General features: G+C 48.7%; 1 protein-coding gene across 2 annotated transcripts in view; it reads right to left on the bottom strand.

Annotated features, from left to right (window-relative positions):
- Positions 1–962: 962 nt before the first annotated feature.
- The window catches only part of C1QTNF12 (C1q and TNF related 12), a 43,850-nt gene continuing 24,861 nt past the window's right edge, over positions 963–19,951 (bottom strand). For both annotated transcript variants that reach the window (XM_034753613.1, XM_034753614.1), the window contains 4 exons: positions 18,367–18,475; positions 16,508–16,598; positions 5,115–5,193; positions 963–3,429 (listed from right to left, as the gene is read on the bottom strand). In XM_034753613.1, the coding sequence (XP_034609504.1) occupies positions 3,331–3,429; positions 5,115–5,193; positions 16,508–16,598; positions 18,367–18,475 (378 nt within the window). In that variant the 3' untranslated portion in view covers positions 963–3,330. The remainder of the gene's footprint in view (positions 3,430–5,114; positions 5,194–16,507; positions 16,599–18,366; positions 18,476–19,951) is intronic.

The following is a 19,951-nucleotide window of genomic DNA, read 5'->3' as shown; positions in this document are numbered from 1 at the left end:
TCAACGCATTCACCCCCCCTCCACACTTCTCCCAAGCCATGTCCTGCTTTGGAGTCTTCTGTTTTCACTTCAGTGGCTTATTATTCCAGAGTCTGGTACACACCCGGCTCACTGCTAGTCCCCTTGTGTATTGACTCTTTGCCACCAACATGCCTCACAGCCTGTCCCCTCTCGTCTTACCATTGGACTGACTATTTCTCTCTAATGTGTCTAATCAGATTGACGGCCAAGGCCCTTGAGGCACGGAGTAGCAGCCTTCCAGTGACATTCAGGGCTGACACACCAATAGGGCAATGCGTGGGGAAGCTTCCACCGTGGCTTGTCCTGTAGATATAGGACTTGATCCAAAGCCCATTGAAGTCAAGGAGAAAGGTTCCCATTGACTTCAGTGGCCATAGGGATCAGGCTCCTGGAGAGAACTTTAATCCCGCCGGGGCTGCCAGCTGGAGCCATTTCACCAGCACTAAATTCATACCACACATTATTTACTTATTGGAGAGGCACTGTGGTCTAGTGCAGCATTTCTCAATGACCGGTCCGTGGATCGGCTCTGGTCCCAGAGATCTGCCTGACACAGTTTAGGAAGGCAGCAAGCAGGACCCTGGTACCAAAGAGGTTGAGAAACACTGGTCTAGCGGATGGCATGTCAGCCTGGGAGACAAGACCATGGCTCTATTCCTGGCTTTACTGCGAGACAAGTCACTTTCCTCACCCTTCACACTTCCAACCCTTTGTATATTTAGACTGTAAGCTCCTGGGGGACAGGGACTGTCTCTTTCTATGTGTTTGTACAGCGCCCACTATAATGGGCCCAGATCTCAGCTAGGTCCTTTAGGTTTTGTCGTAATACCAATAAATAGGGGGTGGGGTGTTCCCTTCCAGGCACTGCAGGTAGGTAAAATCCAACCCAGGGTGAATATCGAGGGGAAACCACCAACCCAATAAAACAAACGAACAAAAAGCCAAGTCAAACAAGCATTTTAGTTCTACGACAAAATAAATATTTCAACTCCAATTTGCCAAGATCAGTGAGACGATGGTTCACGATTCATAGGTATAACACCACTTGGTACGGCACAACACTCAGTGAGTATGCTGCAGCATGAAAAAGCCCTGGTGAGTACAAGTATTCACACAATATAAAATATGGTCTAGGGATATATGTTGGCTTATAGGCTACTTGCCTGGGCTACCTGTACTCTGTAATCACGCAGTGTCAATAGTCTGTCTTCACCGCTTGACTGATTCATTTCCATCAAGGCCTGAGCTGCCACCAGTTGCCTGATCCCAGGGACCAGCGTGCACTGAGAGGATAACAGTGTACAACACACATTGGCAGCTGATATCTGTCACAGAGATTGTCTCATATGTCTGTAGCCAGGCCTGGGACAGACTCCTCCCCGCATGGAACTCTGCCGACTACAGGGATGAATAGGGCCTGTGTTTAAAGGACCCGGGTTTTCCAATTCTTTATTGCTTTTTAATATACTCCTAGCAAACCGAAAATACTATCTCCCCCCTCCCCGCCGCCTCTGCGCTGGATATTTTTCTCCCTGGGTTTAGAAAGTAGCTGATACAAAAGAACCCATTTCTGTTCTACCGCAACTTTTCCCACAGCGCCTTAAATCGATCAGCTGTGTGCTGCAGTGTCACTGGAGCATGGAGGCTCATTGATTATCTCCTCCCAGAGAGCCAGCAGAGGGAGGAGCGGGCAGCGTTTCTGTGGGTATCACAAAAATGGCATCGGTGGGTTCATTGCTTGGTGAGGAGGGTGGTAGATTAGACAAGTACAAGACCCCTAAACTAGGTATTTGGAATCTCTCATTTATTTTCTTATCAGTTTAGATCAATGTTAAAAGGCCCATCGATCCCATTCTTTGCCTTGCCAGTGTCTCTTTAGAGTCATCTGACAGGGTCATTTTTCTATGGAGTTTGCATTAGCAAAACATCCAAGTCCCATCTACTGATGCTGGAATCAACACCCAGGTGCATCCAATGAGCTTTTATGTGCCTCAGAGGTTATCTGAGTCTCCAGATCATGGGTGAAATCCTGGCCCCACTGAAGTCAAAACTCCTATTGATTTCATGTGCGTCAGGGTTTCACACCTTAGCACCAGGGAACACCGGAATTTGGGAGGTGCAGGACCTATTAAGGCACCTACCTTTGCAAACTGGGGTCTGGACAAGCCCCAATCCTGTGACCTTCTCGTCTGGTGCCTTCCAGGTGACATTTACAAGGCCTTTGAAGCACTTAACACCTAAAAGTAGGGAATAGGTGGGTCGTAAACGACGCCTTCTATAGGGAGGGGAGTTACACTCCTTGGTGCTCAGATATTTTCATCAATTCCGCCACCAAATTAGCACCATACAAAAAGACAACTTTCACATTGCCAGTCTGGGGCCTCTGGTCCCCAGCCTTTTCCAGGCCTGTTGGCAACCAGCAACTGTACTCCTGCCGTGTTTACAACTTAATATGTGGGGCCCAGGGGATGCTGCATATATGGATGTGACTAAAAATACATATATATCTTACTAAAACATAAGAATATAAGGGAAGCAGAGAGTTGGCTAGAACTGTTGCCCTTGCTTGTTTGTCTTACCCTAACATAAAAAAGTAATCACGCAGCCAACATGAAATGCTCAGCTTTGTCAAGAGATTAAGGAACTATTTGGAAATAAAGTAACAATGTCGCTTCAGTCCTTGGGCCTCCAGAATTACACTGGGCAACACTCAGACTTGATGTTAGATAAAGTAGTCAGCATGCTGTGTATCAGTCATCCAGGAGGCAGGCCGGAAAGTGGGGGCTTTCAACTTGTCCAGAGCGTGACATCAGCAGAGTTTGCTGGCAAATCCCTATCTTCTTCCTCCCAAATACAGAGAATCCATATATATATATTTTGCTTTGTTAGCCAGTTTGCAAAGAAACTCAAACAAAACCCATCGATCCCCAAGACACGCCGGATACAAGCTCAATCGTGTTATACAGATAGTTACAATGTAACCCTTCCAGACCTTGGTATATTGCGCTGTGAGCTTTTGGTGAAGCACAGACAATTTAAATAATATACAGTTCTTTTTTTAATTATTATTAATATTTAAAATATATTTGTAGGCAGAACTGATGTAGACATTTAAAAGCAGCAGCCTTTGAAAAGCAAGTTGAGTGTCTGCAAAAGGAAAGGCTCTTTACTTCACTGTATTAAAAATAGACGCCAATGGGTAACGGAGCAGTCCTCTAGGGTCAGAGTAAAGGGTTGTTCAGTCAGATGTATGTTGCAAGGCTCCTTGAGTCATGTCCTTCCCCACCCAACCTGTGGTGGGGATCCAGGTTAGACGCCCATAAACATGCCCATGAAATCCGATCCATTCTGAATGGTGATGGGGGCTCCTGCGCTGTTGTCGACAAATATAGAGGTGTATTGCCCAGCCTGTATGTTCAAAACAAAAAGGGGGAAAGGAATCGGATACGGCTATCCAGTGTGTAAGGGAAAGCGAAAAGCAGCAAAGGCTATCGTGAGGGTGGACTCAGGACACCAGAATGTGGTGGTTTCAGGGAGCTGCTCAAATATTTTCACTGCAGCATTGTGTTTCTAGCTTGTTACTATTCAGTTCTATTTACATCCGTGTCTGGGCTTGACATGATTAGAGTGTGGAAGCAGTGCGGTCTAGTGGTTAGAGCAGCCAATGAGGGCTAGCTCAGTGTTTGGGGGGAGGGATAGCTCAGTGGTTTGAGCATTGACCTGCTAAACCCAGGGTTCTGAGCTCAATCCTTGAGGGGGCCACTTAGGGATCTGGGGCAAAATCAGTACTTGGTCCTGCTAGTGAAGGCAGGGGGCTGGACTTGATGACCTTTCAGGGTCTCTTCCAGTTCTATGAGATAGGTGTATATATATATAAAAATCAGATGACTATTCCTTACTCTGCCACTGTTTTGCTGGGTGACCTGGGGCAATTGGTGCTCTCTGCCTCAGTCTCCCTTCTATGAAATTGGGATGATACTTACCCACTTTGGTAAAGCCCTGGGAGATGGCTGGATGAAGAGTTTATGTATTTACTATTATTAATATCACAGTTTTGTAGGAGGAAGATTAATTGTGTGGTTAAAGTTGGGAACTTGGACCCAGGAGATCAGGTTTCTGTTTCTAGCCCTGACACAGACTCCCCGGGTGACCATTTAATTTCATGGTACCTTAATCCTAAAATGAAGTTAAGAACACTTCCCTACTACATAGGGGGTGGAAGGGAGGGGAAGGGAGTGGGCTGAGAATCTTACTTCAATAATGCCTATAAAGCATAGGTGCCGACTCCGTGGGTGCTCCAGGACTGGAGCACCCATGGGGGAGGAGGGGAAATTAGTGGGTGCTTAGCACCCACTGTCAACCAAACTCCCCCCACCTCCTCTCAGCACCTCTCACCTGACACCAGCCCCGCTGATCAACTCCTCCCCCTCCCTGTTCCGCAGCGTGCAGGAGGAGCTGGGAGGGAGGAGGAGGAGCGGGGACGGTGCACGCTCAGAGGAGGGGACAGAACTGGGTGGGAAGAGGCGAGGTGGGGGTGGGGACTTCGGGGAAGGGGTGGGGCCAGGGCTGGGGGAGGAGGGGGGCAGGAATAGGCAGGGTGAGAGTGGGGCCCTGGGGGAAGGGGTGGAGGGGGCTGGGCCTGGGGCACAACTGGGGCGGGAAGAGGTGGGGAGGAAGCGGGCGCTTGGAGGAAGGGGTGGAGTGGAGATGAGCCTGGGGCGGGGGTGGGCGGTTGTCAAACACCCCCATCCACCCCCGGGTAGAGATGAAGCCAGTGCCTACACTATAAAGCACTCTTGCTCAACTCCACAAAGGAAGCTAGGAGCCTCAATACCTTTGTGGATTTGGGTCTCTGTGATCCCACCACACTCTGTGAGAGAGAAAAGTGTGTGTGTGTGTGTGTGTGTGTGTGTGTGTAATAAGCTCCATGTAAGCTTGAAAGCTTATCGCTCTCACCAACAGAAGTTGGCCCAGTAAAAGATATCATCTCCCCCACCTTGTCCCTCTAATATCCTGGGACCAACACAACTACAACTGCACTGGGCACTGAATGAGTGCAGACTGTATCATCATCATCTTCCATGCCCCCTTACCTGTAGCTGTAGCAACCCATGCACATAAACAGTGAAGATCTTGCTGTTACTTTCCAGACCAGCAATAACTTCCAAAGATCTAAACAGCAGCCAGAGAAGAACAGAATATGCACATTAACTCAGCCAGCTAGTCACATCAGCTAAACACCTAAGCAGAAACAAAGACATCCAAATTAAGTCACAGTCCTCCCCTTCTCAAAGAGCTTCCACACTCCCGGAGGGAAAAGGGGGGAAACCAGTGTTGGCGTAGGCATTGCTATGTTGGATCAAACCAGTGGTCCCCATCTAGTCCAGGTGCTTCAGAGGGAGGTGCAAGAAACCCTGGAGTGACAGTTAGGTGATAACCTGCTCCCAGGGAAATCGCCTCCAACCCCCTTCTTCTCCCCATTAGTTAGTGGCAGACATCTACAACAGGCCACTTGAGGAGTCCTACACAGGTGTGAAAAGTAGCAGCAGGAGAAGAGGAACTGATTAGCTACCTCCCAGCTGAGACCTACCAAGCCATTATAAAAGCCAGCAAGGGGCTCAGCGTGGGGAGCAGATAATTGCCTTTCTGGACACTGAAAAAAGCATATGATCTGGTGTGCAGGAAGGGTTTGTTCTATATGTCGGCCAAGATAGAGGTAAAAGGAAAAATGTGTGAGTAGACAAGAGATTTTTTTGAGGACTAAACAGGTTAGAGTAGGGAAAGTCTTAACAGATATCTATAATATCGCCTATGGCACTCCACAGGGAAGTGTTATCAGCCCAACCACATTTAATATTATGATAAACAATCGCCCAAAAAGTGTCAGGGCAGGAATAGGTATCACCTTAGTTGCAATATGGGTCAAACGCAGGAGAATTAAAGTGGCTGGAGAAAGAAGCAATGAAGCATTGGAAGGTCTCAACTGGGGGACTGATTGAGGATCTAAAACAAATGGAGTGATCTTCACCAGGAAAAAGACTAAAGATGAGTGTAATTGATTTCTTTATGGAGAACAGGCATGTGTAGTTAATAGTTTTAAATTTCTGGGTGTAGTGTTTGATAATAAACTCACTTGGAAGGCTATATAAAAAGTATTACAAACAAATGTAAAAGGTAGGATTCATCTGCTTAAAACTATTGCTGGGATTAATTGGGGAGCAGGAGCGCCACCAGCTTTTCTGCCGCCCTAGGCGGCGGAAGGTCCCGCCCTGAAATGCCACCCCCCACAGAGGCGGCGGAAGGTCCCACTGCCGAAATACCGCCGCAGTCGCCACCCCCCAAATTGTAGCGCCCTAGGCAACCACCTAGATCACCAAATGGGTTGCACCGGCTCTGTTGGGGAGCAGATAAGAAAGTGCAAATGATGCTACATAGAGCGTTAATAAGATCAATCATAGATTATGGTGTCAAGCCTTTAGTTCTGTGACCAGATCGGAGCTTAAAAAGTTAGTCAATTCCGGCTCAAATGCTACAAATTGCATGTGGTGCGTTTCTTATGACACCACTGTGTGCAATGCAGGTAGCTACTGGAGAAATGCCTATTAATTTGACAATGAAAAAGTTAGATCTGATATTTGGGGCTCAAGTTAAGGGAAACGGTGCAGATAAGAATATTGGACAAATATATGAGGAATGTTGGGAATAAAGCAGATGAAATGTAGCCTAACACAGTAAACTCCTTCATGCTCAGAGGGTTAAAATGTAGGTAAAAGAGTTATGTGAAAAGGAAGGACTAGAAGAGATTCAAATCTATAATTATGGGGCAATAAATTATACCTGGAAAATTGTCTTTCCGGACGTGAGTTTAGAATTATATAATATAATAAAGGGAAAGAAAGAGTCCTTCTATATGACAGATAAAGTTTATCCATTTATATACGGTAAATGAAGTCACCATTGCAAAATATTATATATATAGGCGAATCTTATGTTGAAAAAAATAAGTTGAATGAGAGCAGCCTTTTGCATCCCTGAGATTGGAGTTAAGAAATCTAAAAGAATATCTAATTTTGTAGCCATTATGATAGCTGACTTGGTGGGACTAATGTTAGCACTGAACTAGATAAGAGATGTACAGCCTACCACACCTGTTATCTTTTCAGATTCATTATCAGGAATTCTGGCCATTCCCAGGATACCTCAAATCTAAGCAATGAAATATTGTTTTTGACAACAGAGTTACGATGTTTGGACATTGAAATCATGCAAACCGGGTGAACATATTACTACCAAGGATTCCAGCATGTGTAGGGATACCTGGCAAAAAAGCGGCAGATAAAGAAGTGAAAAATGCTTTAAAACATGGAGACACTGAAATAAAAAGATTCCTTTGACTACGCAGGAATTTAGAAGTTTAGTTTAAAAAACAAAAACAAAAACAAACATACATTAAGAAGGAATTACATCAATTGTGGACCAAGGAGAAGAGAGGAAGAAGATTCCCCGAAACAGAGGATAATGTGCAACTCCAAAGTTCGGAAAGGATCGGTGAAGTGCCCATATTTAGACTAACTGGTCACTATGGTCTGAATGATCATTTATATTTATCGACTAGACACAAAGTTGGGTGATGGAACATGTGTAAGGTTAAGAAGCAGCTGATCCCCTGAATGCAGGGAGTGTTTCCAGGAAAGCCTCTTTAGGAAGAATGGAGACACTTTTAAGGTGACAGAACATACTGTCTGAGGCTACAGAAGAGTATCGGGAAAGTGAGGTAACATTAGAAAGCTGGACTACAGTGTTTTTAAGGGTATAGAGGAGGGTAAGAGTGCAGTGGCATGAATGTCTGAGGAATATATTATTTGGTGGCAGTTACAGACTTAGATGAGTCTGCTTCACCGTGGGGCATGAGAAGTAGAAAACAACATTTGGGGAGCGGGAGTTGGGAAGCTGGTATCTGTAGCTGGCCCTGGAGCAGTGGGGAAGGGCCTCTGGGCCCTGCAGCTTGCTCTGCTCAGGGGAATAGCTTTGCTTTGTGAGTTCTGCGTTTAAAGAATCCAACTGTGCCCTGATGGAAGTGCCAGAACAGACTTGGGGCACAGCGTTCCTTCTTCCTGGGTTGGGGTGTCAGGTCAGCAGCCCTACACAGGCTCTTGCTCTACAATTGCCAAGCAAATTGATTGAAATCACTATTTCCGGCCCTCTAAATGACTCTCAAGAATGTCCAATTCTGTCCTACAGGGGGCACTCTGCAGCAGTCAGTACGATAGCTACTCTCTCAATAGCCATGACTCCTTGCACTAAGTGCACATTTGTTTTCAGGGTGTAAAAAAAATTATTTGACCGTTTCACAAACGACACAAGAATTCTGACTGCTGTAGATAGCGAGGGAAAATCTACCACTTGCTATGGGACACATTGCTAGTACTGTTCTAGTATTCACATACTCATGGAGGTCCACTGATCTTACAGCAAGTAGCTGTTTTATAGCTGAGGAAAATGAGGCCCGGAGAAGGAAAGTGACTTGCTCGAAGTCACTCAGCAGGTTAGTGGCAGTGCTAGGAACAGACCCCGATCTCCGGAGTCCTACTTCCATGCCCTACCCACCTGACCAAATGCTCCATGGAAGTGGTGACTCAGAAATAACAACAACTAGCTTCTATATAGCCTTTTTCAGCTGTACAGCTCAAAGTGCTTTCCAAAAGAGGTAAGTATCATTCTCTCCATTGTAAAGGGCGTTACTTGTTCAAGATTACAAAGCAGGTCAGCACCACAGCCAGGAATAAACAACCCAGCTCTCCTGAATCCCTGTCCAGAACTGCACTGTCTCCCCCAGTTCAGAGCTGAACCAATAACTAAGTATAGTGTTAGAGCAGCAGAGAAAGAGATGAGCTGCAGGTGCTGTCCTCCAGATGAAATCTGAAAACACCCCCTGTGGTTTCCACTGGAAACACTATTGTTCCTCTCTCTTGAACCATCATGCAGTGTTGCTGTTTGCTCTTAAACCGCTGCCTCCTTCCGCCCAAGAACCAGCTGCATTTCAGTGATGAGTGAAATGACCCTGCTTCCGATCAGCTTGTCAAGTTTGCCAAGCACTATAGCATCCTTTTATTGCTCATTGTTTATTAATTGCTTTGTAGGTGTGATGGTCACAAAGAAAGTATGTTTATGGAAAAGACAGGGCTCTGTATGGGAGCCTGCTCTTTGGATGGGAGGAATGTGTTGGCCTGGGGTTTTTAATCAGGCCCATACGTAATGGACAGAAAATCATTTTCAAGGGCCAGACCATCCTCTGAGTGCCAATAAGTCAGAGTCTGTTTGGAAAGCTCTGTATCACCTAGCCAGCATTGTCCCTCCATGTCACCCTGCGTGCTCTAAAACTCTCCCTGAGGGGAGGTTACAGGGATAACAGGTCAACCCATGGGAGCACAGCTCCATCCCAACGGCATGTCACGGAGGTAGGAAGCAGGACAGAGGCACATGGCCTCCGCCTGGCTGGATCCTCCCAGATCTGCCCTGTTCAGCGGGTAGCACCTCTGGCTTCTTCCCCCAGGAGGCCAACGCCACCCCGTTCCTTTCCACAGTGAGGTGAAGAAACAGAGCGAGTGGCAACACATGGCGTTTCCAGCCCTCCAACATGGAGATAACCTGCGTAGGGGGGGCTATTTGGCCCAGAGAGCACAAATCACTTGGCACCAAGAGCCAACTAGGGAGTTACTTGTGTGTGTCATATACTACCAACTGCCAAACCTGGGCGGGAACTATCCTTCATTCATCTCTCTCACACTCCCTCTCTCCTTCCCTCCAAGTGTCTGCCTCCCTCTCTCTCCCAGTCACAGCTGGAAGCCTCGAGGCTCTTTCAGCTCCCTAAAACAAATGACTGTATAAGCAGACATCCCTAGCAAATTCCACCGTCTGGCTCCAGTAGCAGTGCACCCAGTGCCAGCAGAATGCTCGTCCGAACAGGTCCCATAATGACAGAAAAGTTCCCGTGCCCCTCCTCCCATTCTCTCACCACTCCAAGGGACAGTCAGGTCCTCCCCCATTGTCAGAGAGCGAGAACAGCCCCTGCTAGAACCTGGCACTTGCCAGGCTTTGTCACCATGGCTGTAGAACTACCCTGACGGGACAATCGTTTTCAACACCATTTGAAGAGGGCCATGGTAGACACCCAGTGGAAACACAACTCTGTCTCCTAAGGAGCTTAATCTAATCTACTGAGTGGTGATTAAGCCTTCGATCAGCTCTGACTAAGCAAGAACAAGGCAGGGGTCCTGGCAGCTGCTCCTCAGAGCCAAAGGCCCTCACCATGTTATGGCTCCAGTCTTGTAAAAAGGACCCTTATATGCTAAGCAAGGCATCCCACCAGCCTGAGTGGGAGTGGGGCTCCCCTTTGCAGAATCAGGGCTTGTGGCCATAAATTACAGCGGAAGACAGCTGCGATATATCCTAGAAGGTTGCAGTGCTCTCGATGTCATCTGGCCTAGCTTCCTAGCTGAGGGAAGGATTAGTCTGTGGCATAGTTGGGCTAAGTTCTCAGAAAAAAAACACCCACGAAAACAAGGTAGCTATGCGCCAGCCTTGCTAGCTACAGCCATGTCAGAAGAGATCTGCTGTTGACAGACATTTTCAATACCTGATTGCTCCTCCGCATGGCTGACGCTGGAGTGTGGAGAGACAGACAGACAAGGTCCTTGAGGGAGGTGAGTAAGCCTCCCCGATGAAAAACACTTTGTTTTCCCTCAAGACAAGTGCCTTCATCAAAGCAGTCAGGAGTATGGAGAACCTGATAAGGGAGGAGAGCTCCCCACCCCTCTTTATTTTTACAAATGGTTATCTGTCTTCCCCTCTCTAAAAGGCATTAAGTGACAATCAGGCCCAAGTGCCCATGGCTCTGAAACTATCAAGCCTTTTAAATAAACAAGGATAATTGCCTCATGGGCCTAATAAATCCAAAAGGGACATTGAGTAAGGAGAGCTCAGTTTAAAATAGGGTGACCAGAGGTCCTGATTTTATAGGGACAGTCCCGATATTTGGGACTTTGTCTTATATAGGCGCCTAATACCCCCCACCCCCTGTCCCAATTTTTCACACTTGCTGTCTGGTCACTCTAGTTTAAAAACAACTGAATACATGACTGTGGAAATCCAGGACATCCCCATGTGCACTAGGAACTGGAACTCAGCTGTTCCAAGACAGGCAGGATGGTCCAGCAGTCAGGGTGCTGATGTGGGGCTCAGGAGACGTGGGTTCAATTTCCTGCCCCACTACAGACGTCCTGCACAACCTAGAGCAAGCCACTGCGCCAGAGATGAAAAGATGGAGATAGTCCTATTTCCATACCTTACCGAGGTACTGTGAGGATAAACGCAAGAAAAATGATGAGGCTCAGATACCATGAAAACGGGGTGCCGGATAAAGTCCTTAGATCCATATTCTTCAACACTATTAAGAAAGCAACTGGCACCCCAGCATTGTAGTGGTAGTAAAAATAGCTTTTCACCCTCACAGAGCAACACGAATAGGCTAAGAGTTTCAAATCTCTGAAATCTCAGCCATTGATACACACTGGCTAAGGGCTCCATTGAAAAATACCTTGGCCACCACTCTGGTTCGTCCATCAGGGACATTTTCCCACCTAATATGTGAGATAAAGCATGATGGGCAGTCTCTGCTCAAAAGAGTTTCAGTCCTGCTTCCAATATGATCAGTAGGGAGGGGACTGTAATAAGACAGCAAGGAGAGGCCAGGCTGCAGGCCGGGAGAGAGATGCACTTAGCAGAGCTGTATGAAGGAAGCTTGCTCAGATGCCTGATTCTAGCTGGTACTAGTCACACAATCACATACAAAAAGGTGTGGGATGTGGGTCCAGGAGTGGGAGGCTCTGAGTCCTGCAGCTGCCCAGAGTGGGCCAGTAAAACCTTTGGGGGAGACATTTCTCCTCATCCCTCATTTAGGCCCCGTCAGCTCCTCACTTTTCTGAGCCCTGAAATCTAAAGCAGACTGCAGAACAATGCTGCCCTGGTTAGCAAGATCCTCACCTTCCCAACAGGCCAGCGGGTGTTCTGCACTCATCGTTACCTTGGTTACTAATGGGTACTTGGGCACCAACCGAGTCTTTTCCACAAACCAATGAAACACAGGAGCAAGACCTGGTATTTATGGTACGAGGCTTCATTTCAATTTAATTCCCTAATAAAGCTGAGGTGAGGTCGATCCCATTTACGGCCATCCCAGGCATAGGGCAGGGAAAGTGGAGGTTCCACCTCGGCAACACATTTAACGGCATTAGTGACTTTAAGTCACGCCAGTAAAGTTTGTTTTATTGGCACATTTTCGGTGCTCTAATTGCTCAAGTCTCACTACAATTTGGGCGAATAGTGGGGGTGAGCTGGGGTGGGTCTCTTGACCTTAGAGACGACCAGAGCGAGCCTTGAAGGGGACTGGCTGCCCTGGGGAGAAGCACTGCCCTCTGCTGGGCGAAATGCCAGGCCTGCCCGTATGTTTGTCAGGTCCCTCTGCCCAGCTCCCTAGGGAGAAGCCTGCCTTTTCAGAGACAAAGGTTGTCAGGGCCTTGGTGACTCGTTAAGCTGGTGAGAGCGGTGCCTGTGTCTGTGTGCATGCTTTGGGTGCCCTTCCTTAAGGCCCTGATCCTGCAAAGACAACAGTGCAGATGCACTTCCCCCCACCCCCAAGAATCTATTAATTGTTTTTCCGATGCTCTTCATTAGGGGCGATGTAGGCCTACTAGCGATGTAGGCTCTTAGGAGTCCATTGACTTTCTGAGAGACATGGGCTCCTAAGTCACTTTTGACAATGGGACTTGGACTCCTCAATCACTCAGGCACGTTAGAAAATTCTACCCCCAAGTCTTTTTATTGTATGGCTTTTTATTTCCGTCGCTGAGGAACAGTATGACATCTCTCCTAAGTCCTCCCTGGTCTGGCATATACTAAGGGGCCGCTAAATTTAACAATCCTTGGCACCACACCAAGACTCAATGCTCACCCTGAGTTATGGGTGGTAGGGTTCAGTATGCAAAACGGGGTCTCTCTGTGTCTTTATCCCTGGGGGGGGGGGGCACGACATGCTTGTATATAGGTCCTGGCACATTTAGCATCAGGAACTATCTACACTCACCCACCCTCCTGATCGGTCCAGCATTTTGAAAGACAGCATCAGTGAGATGCTAAGCTCTATCCAGATGGGATGCAGGTGAAATAACAAAAACATAGCTACCATAGTCTCCCCTGACCCTGAATTAACATGCTAGCACCACTAGGCATGTGTGCAGTGAAGTCTGAGGGATGGGTTTGTGGGAGGCTTTCCTCGGGAAGATTGATAGGCCCGTGGGTCGGGTCGGTTACCATAATGACAACTTGTACATCCCGAGGGTTTAGCAGGGCACTTACGTGATTACATTTAGGAAGCCGTTAGTGGGTGTGGGTTGTCTGATGGCAGGGCAGGGAAGGAACGCTGTTCACAGCTAATAAAACTTGTAAAAGCCACAGCAGTGCCTGTATTTCAAACCCAGAATCTCATTCCTGCCTCCTGGAACCAAAGTGTCTTTCTGACACTTCTATATCATTCTCTCTACTCAGCACCCTCGGCCAAATTCAATTCTAGCCCATTTTGTCTATGACGCTTTGAATATTTACTTAGGTATACACAGTGGTTAGCGCCATCCATTGACAAGCAGGGAGAGCTCATGGGAAAATTTACACAAAACTCAAGAGCCTGACCAAGTTTCTGTTCAAAGACGGATTCTGTTTCCCAAGGGGTTCTTTGGGCACAGAATTCATCCCTGGTGAAGTCTAGTTCACAAGGATTTCCAGACCAGGTCAGATCATTAGTCCATCAAATCCATTATCCTGCCTCCAGGAGTGTCCCGTGCCCAAGGACACAGATGAAGATGAATGGACCTCTCCGTGTGCATGGCGGGGAAAGAGGAAACATGCTTTCATGTCAGCTAATCACCCAGGATTCATCGATTTTAAGGCCAGAAGGAAACATGTTGATCATCTAGTCTGACATCCAGTGATTCCTACATCAAGGGCATGGCTTCTGGTTGAACTAGAGCATCTCTAATTCATATAAAATGTACCCCTGTGCAGAGGATCAGTCCTCAGAATAGGACTTAAGTGGGGCATAGCCCTTGTGCTGACCTGCCCAGGGATGAATTTCACCCCAAGCGATTAGTCTTAAAGATCAAAGTCACTTTTTCTCGGCTGAAGATCACAAGCTTCTGATTGGTGCCGGGCACCTCAATCCAATAGGAAAAACGTTTATTTGAGGTTTTTTTGGGTAAGGATTTCTCATAGGGTGGAGCATGCATTTTTTCAGCAATTATGGAATGGCAAAAAGCCTTCCTGTAGCTAGCAAAGCTGGGGATCACTGGGAAAAGGCACCAGCCCAGTAATTCTCTCTCAGTTCTGAGGAAACAAAAACCAGCTCTATCTCTGCCACAACGAACAACACCCATGAATGTACTGACTGGGGCATATTTATACGTATGTGCTTATATAACCCACACTAGACGATCACGGATCTTTGTCCTTCTTTAGTGACTAGTCCACAGAAGAAGAAAAGAGTCTACTAGCGCTGCCAGCTAGTGGCTCAAGTGGCAGAAAATCATGTTTTTAAAGCTGAAGGGGGAAGCTCCTCTACTGGATGGACTTAGTACTGCGTGCCTGTGCTTCAGCCCTTATGCTACTAACAGAGGTTCTCTGCAGGGGCGGCTCCAGGCACCAGCGCAGCAAGTGCGTGCCTGATGCGGCAAGCCGTGAGGGGCGGCCTGCCAGTTGCTGTGGGGCAGCAGGCAGGCTGCCTTCTGCGGTGTTTCTGCGTGAGGTTCGTGGTCAGCGGCGGCTCCAGGTACCAGCGCTCCAAGCGCGTGCCTGGGGCGGCAAGCCCCGGGGCGCACCCTGCCGGTCCCTGCAAGGGTGGCAGTCAGGCAGCTTTCGGCGGCATGCCTGTGGGAGGTCTGCTGGTCCCGCGGATTCGGCAGCGGGTACGCCGAAGCCACGGGACTGGCGGACCTCCCGCAGGCAAGCCGCCGAATCTGCGGGACCGGGGACCTCCCGCAGGCAGGCTGCCAACCTGCCGTGCTTGGGGCAGCAAATAACATAGAGCCGTCCCTGATTCTCTGCTTGTTCATGTAGTAGGGGACTCGATATTTGGAGCAGGAGGATCTGAGTTCTAGCTGTGCTGATAAGTTCTGAGAGACTATAATGTACAGCCTAGAGATACTCATGAATTCCTAGGTGACCTTGGATTCAGAGCTTTCATAGAAGGGCAACCATAGCGTTATAAAATTACCAGTGATCTCGCTTTGCATAGCAGGGTTCTGCAGCCCCAGGTCGCTGCTGGAATGCTGCCTTTCTGTCTGAGTGAGAGGTTGGTGAGCAGTATCCCACAGCTTTAATAACACACCCCTCAGCCATCCCAAGAGAGAGTGCCATTCAGTAACAGAGGCAACATGTTATATCTATGAGCTCATCTGGTAGGGCACCAAGGCTGCTGGTCCTTACAGGCAAGTACAAAATATATTACGGTGTCCACCTGCCAAGTTTACCTGGGCCAAAGTTCCCCGTTAAATTTCCTGTCACTGTTTTTATTAGGGCCAATTCAAGAAACCCATCTCACACTCTTTTTGATCAAAGTCTGAAATGTCTTTTGGTGAATTTCTTGAGGGCTTGTAAAGGTCCCACATGGGCAGTGATGAAAAGCAAAGGCCTCTATTGTCTAACGTGCAGATCAGGTAATAAGTCAGGCCGCTCCAGTGAAAACTGCCACTTGGATGGATTCACCCCAGCCCTGAAGAGAAGCTAAAAGCTCTAGGGCTAAGGAGAAGGTCAGTTTCCTTTGTCTCATCTCACTCAGCAGCAATATGGAAACCCTGGCCCCATTGCCATGGCAAAACTCCCACCGACTTCAAAATCCTGGCCCCATTGCTCATAGAGTCCATGCATCCAAATTCATTAACTAGCCCACAAAGGTTCCCAGGGTTGCTACGAGGAAAGGAAAGATAGTTGCTCCCTTCTGGGCACAGGGAACTGGAGTGACTTGCCCAGGGCCAGGTAGCACATCAGTGGCATACCCAGGAGAAAAGCCAGGGATTAAATTCAACCCAGGTGTGATTCTATTGACTTCAGCGGTGTTACACTAGGGATGAATCTGACCTCAGGAATCCTGCTTTGAAGACCCCTCTCCCTGCCACCAGACAACACTGCCATAGCTCAGGATAGCCTTGAACCCCTACAGCACCGAGGACGGATGAGTGCTTTATTCGCTAGGAGATCCAGGGGTAATAGCCATTCTGTTTATTGAATTTGAAAGGATGAACACCCTGGGCCTTTTGAGATGCTTGGTCCAGTAGGTTTTTCATTTGTCCCTCATTCACAGAGGGTATCCGTGGCATTTGCCAAAAGTAGCGGAGAAAGGAGCCGTTTGTGACAGGTTAAGAACCGCATTGCAGTGACTCACGTGTATCGATGACAGAGGGATTCGATGCAGATCAACACACGGACATTGTCTCTGGCCCGGAGCTGCACTTTGCTCTTCAGCTCGCTGTGATCTTGGAAAGAAGCAAACCATGAAAATAAAGAAAGAAGGAAACTCCCTCTACCACAGGACAAATCATCAACCACGTTAGGCTGTAAGCAGCACGTCATGGCTCCATTAGAGAAGTACCCTGCTGGTTTCTCATTGAAATGCCCTTTACCACTGTTGAGTGAATAGGAGGAAAAAGCATCAGTGAACATTGTGGTGGGTTCTGAATGTCCTTTCAATTTAGCCGTGTTTGCCTCCGTTTCCACATGCCCACCCCAGGCTTTTCATAATCATTCGTGGAGGGAAAGTTTTCTTCATACGAAAGTGAATTTAGGGCCCATAGCAGAGATTTGGCTGCTTAAGAAACGAGATTTATTTTGGCCAGCAGCAAGACAGCTGATAAAGAATCAGAGCCACCCAGGCCGAGAAAGTACTGCGCCATTCAGACAGTGAATTCACACAGCTATTCTCAGAGAAGAGTTCTCAAGGGCAAAACACATTAATACGAAAGCCCTGCCAGCAAATTCCAACTGGCAAACAAATGAGTCAAAGTCGTGATCTGCGCTGTCCATGGACATTGTGCTTTCTGGAGAGTCAGCTGGGAAATCTGACGAAGTGGGTTTTGACCCACGAAAGCTCATGCGCCAATACATCTGTTAGTCTATAAGGTGCCATAGGACTCTTTGTCACTCTTAACTGGGAAATTGTTCACTATGAATAATTCATCCAGCTCTAGCCAGCACCAAAACCCACGTAAAGGTCTGATGCACTGTTATCTATAGACAGGCAGGAAAAGCAATGAAATGTCTGTAGAGTTATAAAATGCCATCCCTTTATCAGACTGCACCATCCTATGGTAGCAGAGAGGACTGTCTGTAACCCTGGGTAATACAGTGGCAAAGTGCATGCCATGCCTCCATTAATGGCTGGTCTGGTAGAGCAGAGGTGGCAAACTACAGCCCGCAGGACCATCCTGCCCGGCCCTTGAGCTCCCGGCCGGGGAGGCTAGCCCCTGGCCCCTCCCCTGCTGTTCCCCCTCCCCTGCAGCCTCAGCTCACCGTGCCGCCAGCGCTCTGGGTGGTGGGGCTGTGAGCTCCTGCCAGGCAGCGCGCTCCTGCCAGGCAGGGCACTGGCGTGGCTGGCTCCAGCCAGGTGACACAGCTGCCAATCCTGGTGCTCTGAGCGGCATGGTAAGGGGATGGGGAGCGGGGGGGTTGGATAAGGGGCAGGTGGTCCCAGGGAGGCAGGCAGGGAACAGGGGGAATTGGATAGGGGGTGGGGTCCCAGGGGGCAGTTAGGGGCAGGGGGTCCCGGGAGGGGGCAGTCAGGGGACAAGGAGCGGGGGGGTTGGATAGGGGGTGGGGTCCCGGGGGAGCAGTTATGGGCAGGGGGTCCCGGGAGGGGGCAGTCAGGGGACAAAGAGCGGGGGGGGTTGGATGGGTTGGGGGTTCTGAGGGGGGCAGTCAGGGGGCAGGAAGTGGGAGGGAACGGATAGGGGGCGGGGGCCAGGCTGTTTTGGGAGGCACAGCCTTCCCTACCCGGCCCTCCATATAGTTTCAGAACCCTGATGTTTGCCCACCCCTGCGCTAGCAGATAACAACCTACTGCTGCTGCCACTTAATGGAGTTACTCTGCTAGGTCAAGTGGTAGAGGCCTGTACGATACTGACGACTCATGCCAATGGGTGGTCGTTACACATGTTTCCGATGGAATAGCCTCCATAAGGCAGTCAGTGGAGTTCCAGTGTCCCTCAGCATGCTAAACTGGAATAGGCTCCAGTGGACAACACTCACCGATGTGGACGTTGGCTGAAAACTGGTAGATGCCAGACACAGTTGCAGTGAAGCGCCCAGTCACCAGGTTCAAGCCTGATCCCCGGAGGAAAGCTCCTTTGGCCAAAGGCTGTGGGGAGGGGGGGGAAAAAGAACAGCAAACCTTAAACTGTTGAACAACCCCCTCAACAATCTGAACCATCGTTATCTCTACCCATCGCAGGGAGAAAAAGAGTGTGTGAGCGAGGAGCAGATGAGTGTAAAGGTTGGGAAGGGTTTGCCAGGCCTCTCCTTCCCTAGAAACTTATCCTATCCTGGGCAGGGCTCTCCCTCGGTGTGGCTTTAATGCCCAGGAAAGGGGAGGATTTAACAAAACCAGTCAGGTTCAGGTTTAGGGCGGCTGAGCTCTGTGCAAGTTTCCCCCATGCAGCTCTGTTAATGCACCTTGGTCTGGACTCCCAAAACGCCTGCTATTCTAGTACTCTATCCCGCCTTCCAACACCAGCTTTGCCAATGCATCTCAGTCCTTACCTACTGCCACCCCCTCTTCCAGTCCTTGGGGCCCCTTGGCTCTGCCAAGGACTAACGTCTTGAACTTCTAGCGCCCCCTACTGTTCCAGTCCTGGGACTCCCTAGTTCTCCCAAGTCTCCTGACCAGCCTTACCCCCACTACGGCAGTCCTGGGTCTCTGCAGTGCCAAGCTGTGTGTGGGGGTTTTGTGATGCAGACACAGAGGAGACAACAACACAGGGCCTCCAGAGGTTTCCTACCACTCTAGGCTTTGATAAGACAGGACTGATTCTCTTGTGCCAGCAGCGCTGCACAGCCTTGCTGAGTTCTTACGGAATCTATATTTAGCTTCATTTTCTTCTGAGTTTGGATCAGAGAGGAAAATAGCGGGCAAAACGCGAGCAAAGCACAGCGTCTCCCGGTACAAGGAAGTGGTCTCAAGTCAGACTCACAGCGGATTATCTGATTTAAGCTAAAATAAACTCAATGCGACGTGTTTATTGTTAGTTTTGGCCCTCTCAAGATCGGTTTGGCTGGAGTCAGGGAGAATCAGAAACAGCTTTGATGGGCCAACAAAGCAAATTACTCAGAGACTCTGCCTCCACCACAAGGGCATTATGTGAAACTTAAATGCGTCGGGACAAGCGCTATCACCATTGCCCCTGCACGGTTTCTATAGCACCATTCTAGCTGGCAGAACAGCTGCTGGAGTGTCCTGGTGCTTATGTACGTAAATACATGCACCACATCTAAGTTATCTGTACACACATCCGGACCCAGAGAACTAAGGAACCCTGACAGAACTGAATTGCCTGGTATTTGTGCTTATGACTTTACACTAGTAGACCTCCGTTAGAAAAAGTCTCTCTCCCCGTGATACACTGCCAGAGTTGCCGTCACAGCGCTGATTCTAGATCCCCTTCAGTGTAACAAGGAAGAGCTGTCCAACAGAGGATGTTCTGTAAACACCCCAGGGACCTCAAATGCCCTCCCGCCCTCCCGCCCCCAACCAAAACAGCCGGGAAAGGAACGCCAGCTTTCCCAGTGCACTACAAGGCCTGTTTGTTTGGCCTTATCTTTGAGGCGACATAGCAGT

This window comes from Trachemys scripta, chromosome 19 (genome assembly GCF_013100865.1).
Source record: "Trachemys scripta elegans isolate TJP31775 chromosome 19, CAS_Tse_1.0, whole genome shotgun sequence".
Classification (NCBI taxonomy): Eukaryota; Metazoa; Chordata; order Testudines; family Emydidae; genus Trachemys; species Trachemys scripta.
Note: the sequence above shows the minus strand (reverse complement) of the source record. Positions and strands in the feature narration are given on the sequence as shown.